Raw genomic sequence first — 12613 nt, forward strand, 5'->3', positions numbered from 1 at the left:
AGCCGTAATGTACTTAGAGTTAGACCAAGAATAGTCTGTAGCGGATTTGATAGCCCACGCAGTGGAAGTGTTACTTTAAACGTCAAACTTCTATGAAATTATGACGTATAAATGACACTTGTACTGCGAGGGCTATCAAATCCGCTGCAGACTTTTTTTGGTCCGACTTTACCTACTGCAAACATTACGTTACGAGACAGTCTTCCAGTCGAGCAGTCAGTTTCATTCAAGTTGTCTTTTCATTTGCTACTTATTTTACCGACAGGTATTTTTTATTTATTTACTACATTTGAATTGTGAAGGCGACAATCGCTTTGTGTCTCTCTATCACTCTTCCATATTAGTGTGTCAGTATAAACTCAGTAACAGTTGCGTTTTGATCGCTACGGAGCGTTACCGATTTGGCATGTTGTCTACGGGGCCAGATATATAAAGTCAGTAGCTTTAGCACGAGATCGCCGCTATGTTATCTCGCGCGCGACATGGGCTACCCGGCCCTTTCTAACAGAAAAAGACGGGTAGTCTATCTCGCGCGCGATTTTTTGTCGTGGTGCTCTTGTGCTAAGTCTACTGGGATGATGACGTGTGCTGAATTTACGAAGAGAAAAGAAACTCGAGGGTAAACTTTAAAAATGTTACTTATATTTATTTAAAAGTACTCGTAAGTATGTTGCTCGAATACTTTTACAGGTCTCTTTGGTTTTTTTGGCTTCTGATGAAGACCCGGCTGCGTCTGTAAAAAAATAAGCACGCGATATAATTTACCAAGATAAGTTTGCAACGATTTTGACAGCACACACAGTGCAAGTGTTATCTAATACGTCATAATTTCATAGAGGTTTGACGTTTAAAATAACACTTGCACTGCGTGTGTTATCAAAATCGTTGCAGACTTATCTTGGTCTAAATCTATCATTATTAGACTCTTATTTGACTGGAGGCAGTGACGGGTGGCATTTCCATTATGGCTACCAATTAAAAAAGCCCATGGTCGTTATGTAAAAACAATGAAATCTTATGGTTTTTTTTTGGTTTATTATCACTTGGTTGGGTTGAAAAAGTTTAGTTAAAGTGCATCTCTCACTTTTTTTGCCAATTAAGTTATCGAACTTCGACGCTAATAATTTCATTTTTGGTACAAGCTTTTATCGCTGACTGTAGGTACTTTTCTTACGACAGACAACTAATACTCATCGAGACAATTCTAAAAACCCCTAACACAATTAGGTTGCGTTGTTTCATCACAGAGTTCCTATGGCCACCTCCTGTCTCCATCAGCTCGATGGTACCATAATATTGCATTGTCATCCGATTTATACATGCCTGCAAAATTTCAGCTCAATCGGAAACCGGGAAGTGGATCAAATTTAACTTGCAAGATTTCATTACAGACCGACAAACAGACAGACAGACAGACAGACAACGGTCAGGTGAAAGTAAATAAAAGCTTGTAATAAAATGGTTGAGCATAATCTGCGCTACATCTAAGTACCTCGTAAGACAAATAGTCGGGAAGTACAAAAATCTAAACTAAAAATCTTTAATGCAGTGATAACTTGATAAGTAGGTAATTGTTAACCATCAGTCTTTGATCTCATAATTAAAGTTCAACAAACCTTTTTCTTCTTCTTGCGACCATTTTTCTTCGTTTTCCGCTTGTCATTTGTCTTATACTCGTATCGCAAGAGTTTCGATTTGGGCTGACGGCTCTTTTGTCTTGGCCGAGACTGTTTTGAAGGTTTTGATTTTTGAGGTCGAGATAAATGGTTTGAGGATGTTTGAGTTAGTCTTTGTGAGTGTTGATTTTCGGGTTGAGGGTGTCGATTTGAGGGTTGAGGTTGTCCATTGGAGGGATATCGATGTGATTGAGATTGCTGCGTTTGAGTTAGTTTTTGTGAGGAAATCTGTTGATTTCCGGGATGCCGATTTGAGGATTGTGGTTGATGTGATTGGGTCGGGCTTTGTGAGTTTGACTGTGGAACAGATTGGCGATTTGGATGTTGGGAATGGGTATTGCTATGTTTTTGTGAATATTGGAGATCTTTCGATGGATATGGCTGTATATTTGATTGTTGATGTCTATTCCCAGTTTGTGGGTATTGTTGCGAAGGATAATGATATGAGGGATGATTTGGAGGATACTGTTGTGCATTTGAGGGTTGTTGTTGACGGTTGGACTGTTGAGGTTGTTGATTGGAGGGTTGTGGTTGACGGTTTGAGTGTTGACGTTGCTGATTTGAGGGTTGTTGGGGTCGGTTTGATTGTTGAGGTTGCTGATTGGAGGGATGTGGTTGACGGTTTGATTGTTGAGGTTGCTGATTGGAGGGATGTGTTTGACGGTTTGACTGTTGAGGTTGTTGATTAGAGGGATGTGGTTGACGGTTTGATTGTTGAGGTTGCTGATTGGAGGGATGTGGTTGACGGTTTGTGTATTGAGGTTGATTTGAGGGCTGTCTGTTTAAGTGTTGAGGTTGCTCGATTGAGTTTTGCGACTGCTTATTGGCTTGTGGCCTCTGAGACGCTTCTTTCGATGGTTTTGGTTGTCGATGCGAGGGTTTCGTGTTGGTGGGACGCTGAGGTGGCGACGGACGCTTCGGGTCATTGCGTGTCAGGTAACCTGTGTAAAGATATCCAATTAAATTATTACGTCAATTACTGCTGCAGGAACTTAGCATTTTTTCTGAATATCGCCAAATACCTACTGCAGCGCATTTAAATTTAAAATATTTAAAAATAAAATAGATATGTGCAGTCCGTCTAAAATTAGTCTGCACCGAATAGCAGTTAGAGTACAGACCTAGCAAACGGATTGTAATTGAGTTTTATTATTGCAAAAATAAAAGAATCTCCATTTGTTCATGCTCGAAAACCAATGGTTGCATCAAAGACCTTAGGCAAGCCGGGGTCAATTAGTTTTACTTTTTCTTTTGAGCTGGAAACTGCTTAGTATTTGTTTGTAAATAGTACTTACTACCTATAATTTTTGCTTTCCCTCTGCATATGCATATGTTACCTATACACCGTGATTATTTCAATATTCTCAAATAAAAATAGATTTCGGCTTTTATTCCGTCGTGTTTTAAATGCAATCAGGAGGCGTCTGTCTGATGATGATATTATTATGATCAACGACATATCAGAAAAAGATTAAAACCTTATCAAATTCTGAAAACAGAATTGGTCTCAATGTATGGTCGTGCCGTACTTCTAAACAGCGACACTCCTAACTGTATGTACATCAGTAGACTTATTATTACAAAGGGCATAAGGTCCACCGATGTACAGTTAGCAGTGTGGGCGATTAGCGAGCAGACTACTCTCTTAACTACTCTGAGTAGATATAGCTTTTATGACTCTTACCAGGAAAAAGCATAATAGTATGCTATCAACAGAATACAAAAATGTTTTTTTAGGTACCTACCTAACACAATTTCCCAGTAACATGATTAACGTCGTGTTGTAGGGGTAATTTTGCTCACTAAGTACCTAATCATATAAATAAGAGTATACCTACTCACATATTCGTAACGAATAAGTAGGACAGTTCAGGGTCCCATTTCTCGAACGATGTTAGTCTAATATTATTAGTGTGTTGTCATGGTAACCCATACGCACTAGCAATATTAGACTAATCCCGTTCGTAAAATGAGCCCCTGAACATTGATTACTTACTATTGTAAATTAGGTAACACTTTTGCTCTTGACAGATATGTGGATATGATCTATTATGTAGGTATGTGGTGTGGGTGGAAAATTGGAAATATTTAGATAGGGATTTATTATTATTTACCTGAGTTTGAAGTTCAGCGTGTCAAAAAACTTTATTGAATTCATATAATCTCATAAGAATTAATACAGGTAAGTATGATGCATGATTTCGAGCAAGAAGAAATGGGATATCTACGTCTCAAGACGTATTATTAAAACAAGAAATTATGTTTTATCATGTTTTATTATAAAACAATAAATAACTTATACTAACCACTTTGGTTTCAGAAGCATACATTCATTCACCTCCAAAAATACTTTAAATTATATAGCTAAACCTAACCTTACTTAATGATAATGACATATGGCGCCAAAATGAGGCAAAAACTTAAAATACTAGTTGATAAGTCAATTCGATTATTAAAGCTGTATCAAAACCACTCAAAATTACTCTTCCAAATCATTCTCTACTTCCTTACCTTGATCTAAATCATAGAATCCGTGCTGCAAATAATAGAGCAGCGGTGAAGGTATGTTTTCGTTGCTTAGTGTCTTCGACACACCAATAGCAATGTCGGAGCATGCACGGAACTCCTCCTGATTCCCGCAGCCTAAGCCTGCCGTCCCATTACTGCAGATACCCCAGTTATTTCCAGCTACATATCTCCATTGTAACACACAATGATCGCAGATTAAACCAGATGGCAGTTTGTAGTTGACTTCGTAGATTCCACTGCCCCGGTTTGGAGTATATTGAGATTCTCCGTCTTCCGACACCAATAGATGCTTGTCGAAGCATGCCTGGGAGTTGTCGGTCGGGTCAGGGCAGAGTTTGAACTCCCAGTAGCCCATGTGGGAGGCGGTGAGGTGGGTAGTGGTGGCGATGGTGGCGCCGGGGAGGTATTTGGCGACGATGACGCCGAGGCCGTAGGTGCCGCCGAGCTCGTGGGGGCGCGGGGGTGGGATGCTGTAGGAGTCGCCGCAGATTCCGCATCTGGGGGAGAATAAAGGGTCAACGATGTGTTTCCTCAAATTATAAATTGTCACTAGCAAAGCCTAAGCCTTCATTTTATTTTTAGCTGTTGTTAAAAATAACGGGATAAATTCTAATATCCTAGAGCGGAAACAAATGGTAATATTGGGAATTTAACTCGTTGATTCAGTCCGTTTGGTTTGGTAAAACTCGTAGGCATATTTTTAGTTCGTGATATACCTATTATACCTAACTTGTTCAATTAATAAAAACTTTTTACAAAAAAAAGAAAACCGACTTCAAAAAGGATGAAATAAAATATTATCCTTTTTAAGTCTATGCGTTACCAACTCATATGTTTGAAGTCGGTGCCAAGCCAACTTTTGAAGCATACCATGATTTTGGTGCGATTCGATAAGGATGTACGTTGGATTGCCTTACAATGAACGTACTTTCTGTAGGTACAGTCGACGTTAAAAATATGTTTACACTTATCGTCTTATTACAAAGGAGTAAGGTGCAAAAGTGTATAATACATATCTTTGACGTCGACTGTACCTAAGAACACACCTCAGAACACACGATCAAACCTTCTTGGCACAGTCCGTACCATGTTTGTCGGCACGCAAGCGTGGGATTGGGACTGAAGTTATTTCCCGTCCCTTATTCAGAGGACTACATTTCAAAATATAAAACAATTCAAGGAATTTACGTTCTTGCCAAATTTCACCTAAAGCGGTTCAGTTGTTTAGCCATGAAAAGGCGACAAAGAGGTAGACAGAATTACTTACACATTTATAATAGTTCTAATGATACAGTTCTAATGGGATTTATAGTCATAAAGCTGATTATTTTTGACGGGTATTCTTTACTACTTGGCTTGGCACCGACTTCAAACATATGAGTTGGTAACGCATAGACTTAAAAAGGATAATATTTTATTTCATCCTTTTTGAAGTCGGTTTTCTTTTTTTTGTAAAAAGTTTTTATTTTTCCATTTTTAGTTTTAACGCATTGTTAATAGCGCGACGCGTGAATGAAAAACAACATCACGATTAACACTAAATTCGTGTATCTACTCTAATAAATATGTAATCTGGAATTTTATCGAGTCCGTCTGGGAAATTATAATTCCTGTCACTACACTAAATCCATCCTCCGCCCCGCCACTGACCCAATCCCTCAACCTCCCCCCGATCACTCAACCTCATAGCGTATCAACCCCTGATCCATGTACCCCTCGGCCCTGAACCAGCACCCCTTCAACCACCATTACCCGACCCCTTAAACCCCGGCCCCTTAATTCCTAACCCTATCCCCCGATCAGTAGCCTTACCAGCTTACCAAGAGTTTGACATTGATTTATTCGCTAGCGTGTGTGTAACTTACTTTCTTTGCATCTCGCTCGTACTGGCATATTAGTGCGAGCGAGATGCATAAAAAGTAAGTTACGAAGACGTTAGCATCGCTAACTTAGCGAATATGTCAATGTCAAACTCGTGGTAAGGCTACACTTGCACTATATCAAATTGGCGGTGTTCGGAAGCAAATGCTCGAGTTACTTTAGAAAACACCGAAATCACTTTACACGTGCCTTTAAAAACTGAGGAGTTCCCTCAATTCCTCATGGATTCCATCATCAGACCAGAACCAAAAATAATACTGAAACACCTTGGAGGCAACACCTTCCAAACAAAAAAAGAATTACTCAAATCGGATCACAGGTGCCGGAGTAATCGCTGAACATACTACATTTAATAAATCATCATCATTATCATCAAAACAATCATCATCATCAGGTCTACTTCATCAAAGTGGTGGTTTTCGGGAGAAAATGCTCGAGTTGCTTAAGAAAACACCCAAATCACCATGCATGTGCCTTTAAAAATTGAGGAGTTCCCTCAATTCCTCATGGATCCCATCATCAGAACAGAACCAAATTAAAATGGGACCAACTCGGAGGTAGCTCCTTTCAAACAAAAAAAGAATTACTCAAATCGGACTACGGATGTCGGAGTAATCGGTGAACGTACATAGAAAAAAAAAAAAAAATAGCCACAACCGAATACAGAACCTCCTCCTTCTATGAAATGGAAGTCGGTTAAAAAAAACGAACAGCCCAGGCATTAAAGCGAAGCGTCTGATGCTCCACTCTGTTACGGGAACTAACAGCAAAAGAGAAGTTTTGACTTTAAATAAAGAACTTTTTTTTCTTTTTCTACAGTAAAACATTGGCCTATAGTACTTTGGTACTTACTTGCCGCCATTACTCGACCACTGCGTCGAAAAGCCGCCACAGTTCAAGCCATCATCGTCATAGTTGGCCGGCGTTGGGAACCCTAGTCGCCAGGCTGACGCTCTCGAAGGAGGCTGCGTCACTCTCCCGTGACCCAGCACGAGGGATGCAGAAGCGAGCAGGAGGATGTAGTAGCTGATCATCTGTTAAATGAATACTATATGCATAACATCGTCCACATTGATAAAAAATTAGTGATGTACCGACTATTGATTTGGCCGACTAGCCGACTAGCCGAATAATCGGCGCTCGAATGGCCGATTAGTCGGCCGACTAGTCGGCTAGTCGGCCAGATGATTAGTTTCGTATAAGTTCAGGTGAAAAACAATAGTTTTGCTCCTTTTGTTGCGCTATTCATCATATTAGCTTGGCTAAAAGGTGTTCTCTACAGGTTCAAAGACCTACAACAAGAATCCTCGTTCAATTTCTGTCTTTAGTTATTTTATTTTACGATCCTGAGCAGACCGTCAGTATAGCTTGTAGGAGGTATTTCCAAGGCTCTATTTCCCGTATGAAGTCACCAGTTAAGAACCTATCCCCTGTGGTCAGCGTCTTTACGAGCAACGTCTAGCCCTCACGAGCCCTGTCTAACCCCCTTAGTTATTCATAAACGTCTACTAAAGTTGAGAAGCCGATGATAATCGTTTGTCCCTTTCCATCATACCAATACGTCGGAAAGGGACAAACGATTATTATCGGCTTCTCAACTTTAATAAACGTTTACGAATAAGGGGGTTAGTCTATAAATTTTGCAATAACATTAATAGTTCCTCATGGCTCTACCATAAAAAAAAACTGAATAACAATAAAAATAATTAACTGTCGAACTTGCACATGAAATTACACGAGAATCAGTTGAGATCGACCTGTAGAGGAAAACACTAGCCCACCAACATACGATAACGATCAAACGGTCAATTATTTATATGAACAAAAGTTTTCGTATGCATCCCGAATAGGTATTTTAGTAAAATAAACATAAAACATATGGAATTTTTTCACTAATAAAGTGCCGACTAATCGGCCATTTTTGCCGACTAGTCGCCGACTAATCGCCGACTACAAATGTGGCCGGATAGTCGGCTTTCCCGACTAGTCGGCGACTAGTCGGTACATCCCTATAAAAAATACTTTATTACTAGTAGTTCGCCCCGAACTGAGAACTCGTAGTTAACCCAAAATTATTATAGAGCGTATTTGACATTACATTACATTTGATACTAAATTCGACCATGTTTTATGCACCTCTCACAAACAGCTTTTTGGCCTTCTAAGCTCTTCTACCTCAATAATCCCTTGAACGAGCCTGCTCATAATTTAATGACTAAAATATAATGCCCTCGACTACACGTTTACCCAATTTCATTTAAATTAGAACAAATTTACTTTAGTTCTTGAGTATCAAACTATCTTCTGACAAACACAACAAACAACAAAATGCCTAAATCTCAAAACATCTAAATGCCGGGACGTGCCGCTAGCCAGCCGCGTGATCCAAGTCGAATGTAAGAACTTCGCTTCGCTTCGCTCGCTCGTTCGACAAAGAATTAGGGTATGTATATATCCATTGCGTTAGCTAAACTTTGCTCAGTAAAACAACCTAGGTTGGCTTAAAACAATACCTAAGTATGACAATGTTTTTTTACTCTGCACATTGTTGATAGTCTGTTCGGAAAGAGAAGGAGTCGTGGATTGTGGAATGATAATTTTTAACAATAGTTTGCGTAAATTTGTGTATCAAAGTCAAAGTAGAATAATTTGAGGATAATAAGTTCTGTTTTAGTTAAATCATCGAATAGCAGGATTTGAGTTGAACGAATGAAGTTTGACTAAGGTTGCCTCCAGAAACTCGCGAACTAAATTGACAGGTCAATGTGCACAAATGATACCACAGTTTGGCCAGTGCTGTTCGTATCGATATTTTCAAAAAAGTTTGAATTAGAGAATATCGCGAGAATTCACCGCTAGCGGCGCTACTGTTGCGCGGTCAGTTAAAATGTATCTTTAAATAATTTAAATTATTTTACAAATGTTACTTGGTACCTATTTCGAAAATTGTGCAATTTTATAGTAATAAATATAGGAATATTGGATAAACATATTGTAGGTAACTAAATAAATATTTTATTATATTTATTTTATTTTATTTGTTAGGAAAACTTACAGCTAGAGTAACAAGTTGTAGGTGATAACATAGAAAAAGTGACTTTGGCTCAAAATACAAATAAGGCCGACCCAGAAGGGAAAATAAGATTAGTTCAGAATTTAAATACAGTTAGACCAAAAAAGTCTGCAGCGATTTTAATAGCCCACGCAGTGTAAGTATTATTTTAAACTTCTATTAAAATTCTATGAAATGATGACGTATTAAATGACAGTTGCACTGCGTGGGCTATCAAAATCGCTGCAGACTTTTCTTGGTCTAACTTTAATTATCGATCAATCTCATCTACCGGTCACATTGTATAAAATTAATTCACCAATTTTAGATTTATGGCGACAACCGCGAGCTCTTGATATAAACAACTTGCACCCAAACCTGCATATTAAGAGCCAACAGGAGTGGCCATATCTCCATACAAACGTACTCGACTGTTTCCTCCGTGGGTTTTGATGCTAGACCAATGATTTGTCGGACCGTTTTGATTTTTTTTTGATATTTTTGTTTTTTAAGGCGCTAGAGCCTTTCAAAAATGGACTCTTTGACTATGCCGCAATGAGAGACGTAGTATTCAAAACGGATATAATTAGCGAAAAATGCAAAACGGTCCGGCACAGATAATTTCATAATCATTTAGATTTACAAATTTGGTTACGATTGGTTAAGTTTTGGAGGAGGAAACAGTCGAGTACAAAACCTCGATTTTAGAGATTTTTAAGCAGGATTTTTCGCCTTGTCCTTATCGCACTAGTTATAGGAGCCGCTTCCGTTAGCGAGATGTGTATATTTACCTAAAATCAGCTCCTGTTTCGTCTTAACATTGAAATTTGTCAGTTTCACATCCGCACCTCCTGATTTGATTGGTAACGTCACAATCTTACAATCGAATCAACCACTTTTCTCGTCACATTCATACAAGTCGACATCGTTTGTGACCCCTTTATAATTAATCATCACATGGGTAGTAAGTGCATCTTACTTATCGATATCATTTTATCGACATATACCCCTGACTATTTTTTCTTTGCTATTCCTGGTATCATTTTATTTGTCAAACTTATGTCAATTTAGTTCGCGAGTTTCTGGAGGCAACTGTAAACGGCAAGCCTTTTTTTGTTTATTTATTCAACTCAGAAATAACAATGCAAGGTATAAATAACCTTATGTTTAATACATAATATGCATATTTCGTATTTATTTATTATTCTTTAAAAATAACAAGTAACTTAAATAAATACATTTACCCACCTTATTTTATCTTGCAGTGTTTAAACACCCAGAAGATGCACCAAAAAAACAATTTAAAAAGTTAATTAGGCAATAGAGCCAAACGGCTTTTTCACGGCACCGTTCAAAATCGGAAGAAGCGTTCAGAAATGAAAGTGATGACTGATGCGATTTCCCGCCAATTTATATAGAAGCGTATCTTTTGATCGTTATCTGACAAACATAAATACTTGGTGTTGTAAAGATATGAAACGAATCACAACAATTAACAGCGTTTCTGTGTTTGACTTCCTAATCAGATAAGTGACCTAGTTTGAATTCGCGATATATGGATTCTGGGCCTTGGGCTTAGTGTGCACAGAAAAAAAATCGTTGTAAAATCTGGTTGTTAGGTTCTTTGTTTTTTTTAATCCGTCGTTTTTTTACTCAAAGAAAGGATTGTCAAAATGTAGTGTTTTTATACGACTGGTTTATAAATTTGAACTTGCTTAACTTTATTGACCGAGCGAAGCGAAGGTCACATTTCCGCTTGGGCAAAAATGCTTTTGTATGTCCGGATTACGGTAAAGTAGGTGCCAAGTTACAGTGCGAAATGAAAGAGAAGAATTTAAATAAAATGGAACTAAACAATTTCCATAGAAAATCGTTGCCATGTTTAAGCATTTTACGTCAAAAATGTGACGAAGAAAATAGCGCACTCATTTATTTTCTACTATTTTATATCGCACTGTACTGCATTATAGCTATAGAATGACTGCATTGCATTGTTTTGATATCATCACTTTAGTATTTTCAAGTATTTATTTAAAGGAATATCTGCGAGGGAAATCCTTGCAAAATACATGTTTACCTATAAATACTCGTCTTTAAGTGGCTTAGGTATTTCATTTTACGAATGTGGCAATAGCCGGAAAATGGAGCGTTTAATTTTAACAAGTGGTTTTTGACCCGATGACGTTAATGAAAACATGACGACATCAAAACATGATGCGTCAGATTAGGTTAGGACAAAGCTGTGTTTTAGGTAGGTATATAGTGTAGATACATATCCTTCCTTTTTTAGAAGATTATAGGTACCTACCTACCTAACGTAGGGTTACCAGATACAAATTTAGAATTTCCTGCCAAAATTCCTGATTTCCGAATATTTTTCCTGACATTCATATTTTTGCCCACCACACTACATTAATGGCCACCCGATTGAGCCGAGCCGCGTTGTATTAATGTAAGTTTTTATTAATTTGTATTAATTTCACTAAATATAAAGGTACTTTAATAAAAAGTCTACCGATTCAAAAAAAATCCTGACATTTTCGTGTTCCGTCCCCATTCCTGACAAAAGGCCAAAATTCCTGACATGTCAGGAAAATTCCTGTCATCTGGTAACCTTAACCTAACGTTCATAGGCATTAATATTGATTATTGATGGTAACTATGGTAAGCTGCATAATTGCTTTATAAATGTCGGTGGCATTTCGTAAAATCAGGCAGATCATGAAATTCCTTGACATATCGTGAATCGTCAAAATCATTGTGACGTTCGAGACTAAATCGTTCGTGAGTCGACGTCGTTTTTTGAACAGTTTGCCTTTCGGACATCTGAAGCAACCGAATGAACCTATCCTACCTATCTATTGGTTTAATTATGACTATTGTCGAAACATTACACAGATCGTAAGATCTGCCTGATTTTACGATCACGACACACATGATACGAAACTAAAGACATTCATTAATCGATAAAAACACTTTCCCCGGGGATCTCCAAATTTGATGATTGACCTTACTTGTTTGTCATTATTTTATTTCGTGTCTTAAGTAAGTAAAACAAGCCCTTGAAATAAGACATTTTAAATTTTGACTGTAATAAGATAAGATTAATTTTTTCCATTTGCCAAAATAGGAAGCGCCTTGAATTTTATTTCCCATTTGACAATATTATACTTGAAAGATAAACATCCGAGAGTTTTTTCGTATTTTGCGACAATGTATTTCATATGCATTATGTATATATTTTTTGTGATATACCTACTATATATTTGTTACTTATATATTTTGTGTGCCTTTATGCTTCATTTAAAATTTGAATTTTTTACATAATTGAATTAAAAGTAAAGCATTCCCACTTATTCTACTTCCGATTATGTACATACGTACATACCTACATAAGACATATTTTATAAATAAAATTTATGATGACTATTGTATGTAACCGAATCCTGACCATACTCTTTTAAAGATTCATTTG

The 12613-nt window shown here is 37.6% G+C and overlaps 1 protein-coding gene across 1 annotated transcript; it reads right to left on the reverse strand.

The window, feature by feature from the left end:
- Positions 1-4121: 4121 nt before the first annotated feature.
- On the reverse strand, positions 4122-10525 carry LOC134672626 (uncharacterized). The gene is made up of 3 exons (XM_063530577.1): positions 10387-10525; positions 6939-7120; positions 4122-4702 (listed from the first exon to the last, which is right to left on the reverse strand). Exons 2-3 carry the CDS (start codon positions 7118-7120, stop codon positions 4156-4158), a joined length of 729 nt encoding a protein of 242 aa, XP_063386647.1. The 5' UTR covers positions 10387-10525; the 3' UTR covers positions 4122-4155.
- Between the last annotated feature and the right edge of the window lie 2088 nt (positions 10526-12613).

This window comes from Cydia fagiglandana, chromosome 17, assembly GCF_963556715.1.
Source record: "Cydia fagiglandana chromosome 17, ilCydFagi1.1, whole genome shotgun sequence".
NCBI lineage: Eukaryota > Metazoa > Arthropoda > Insecta > Lepidoptera > Tortricidae > Cydia > Cydia fagiglandana.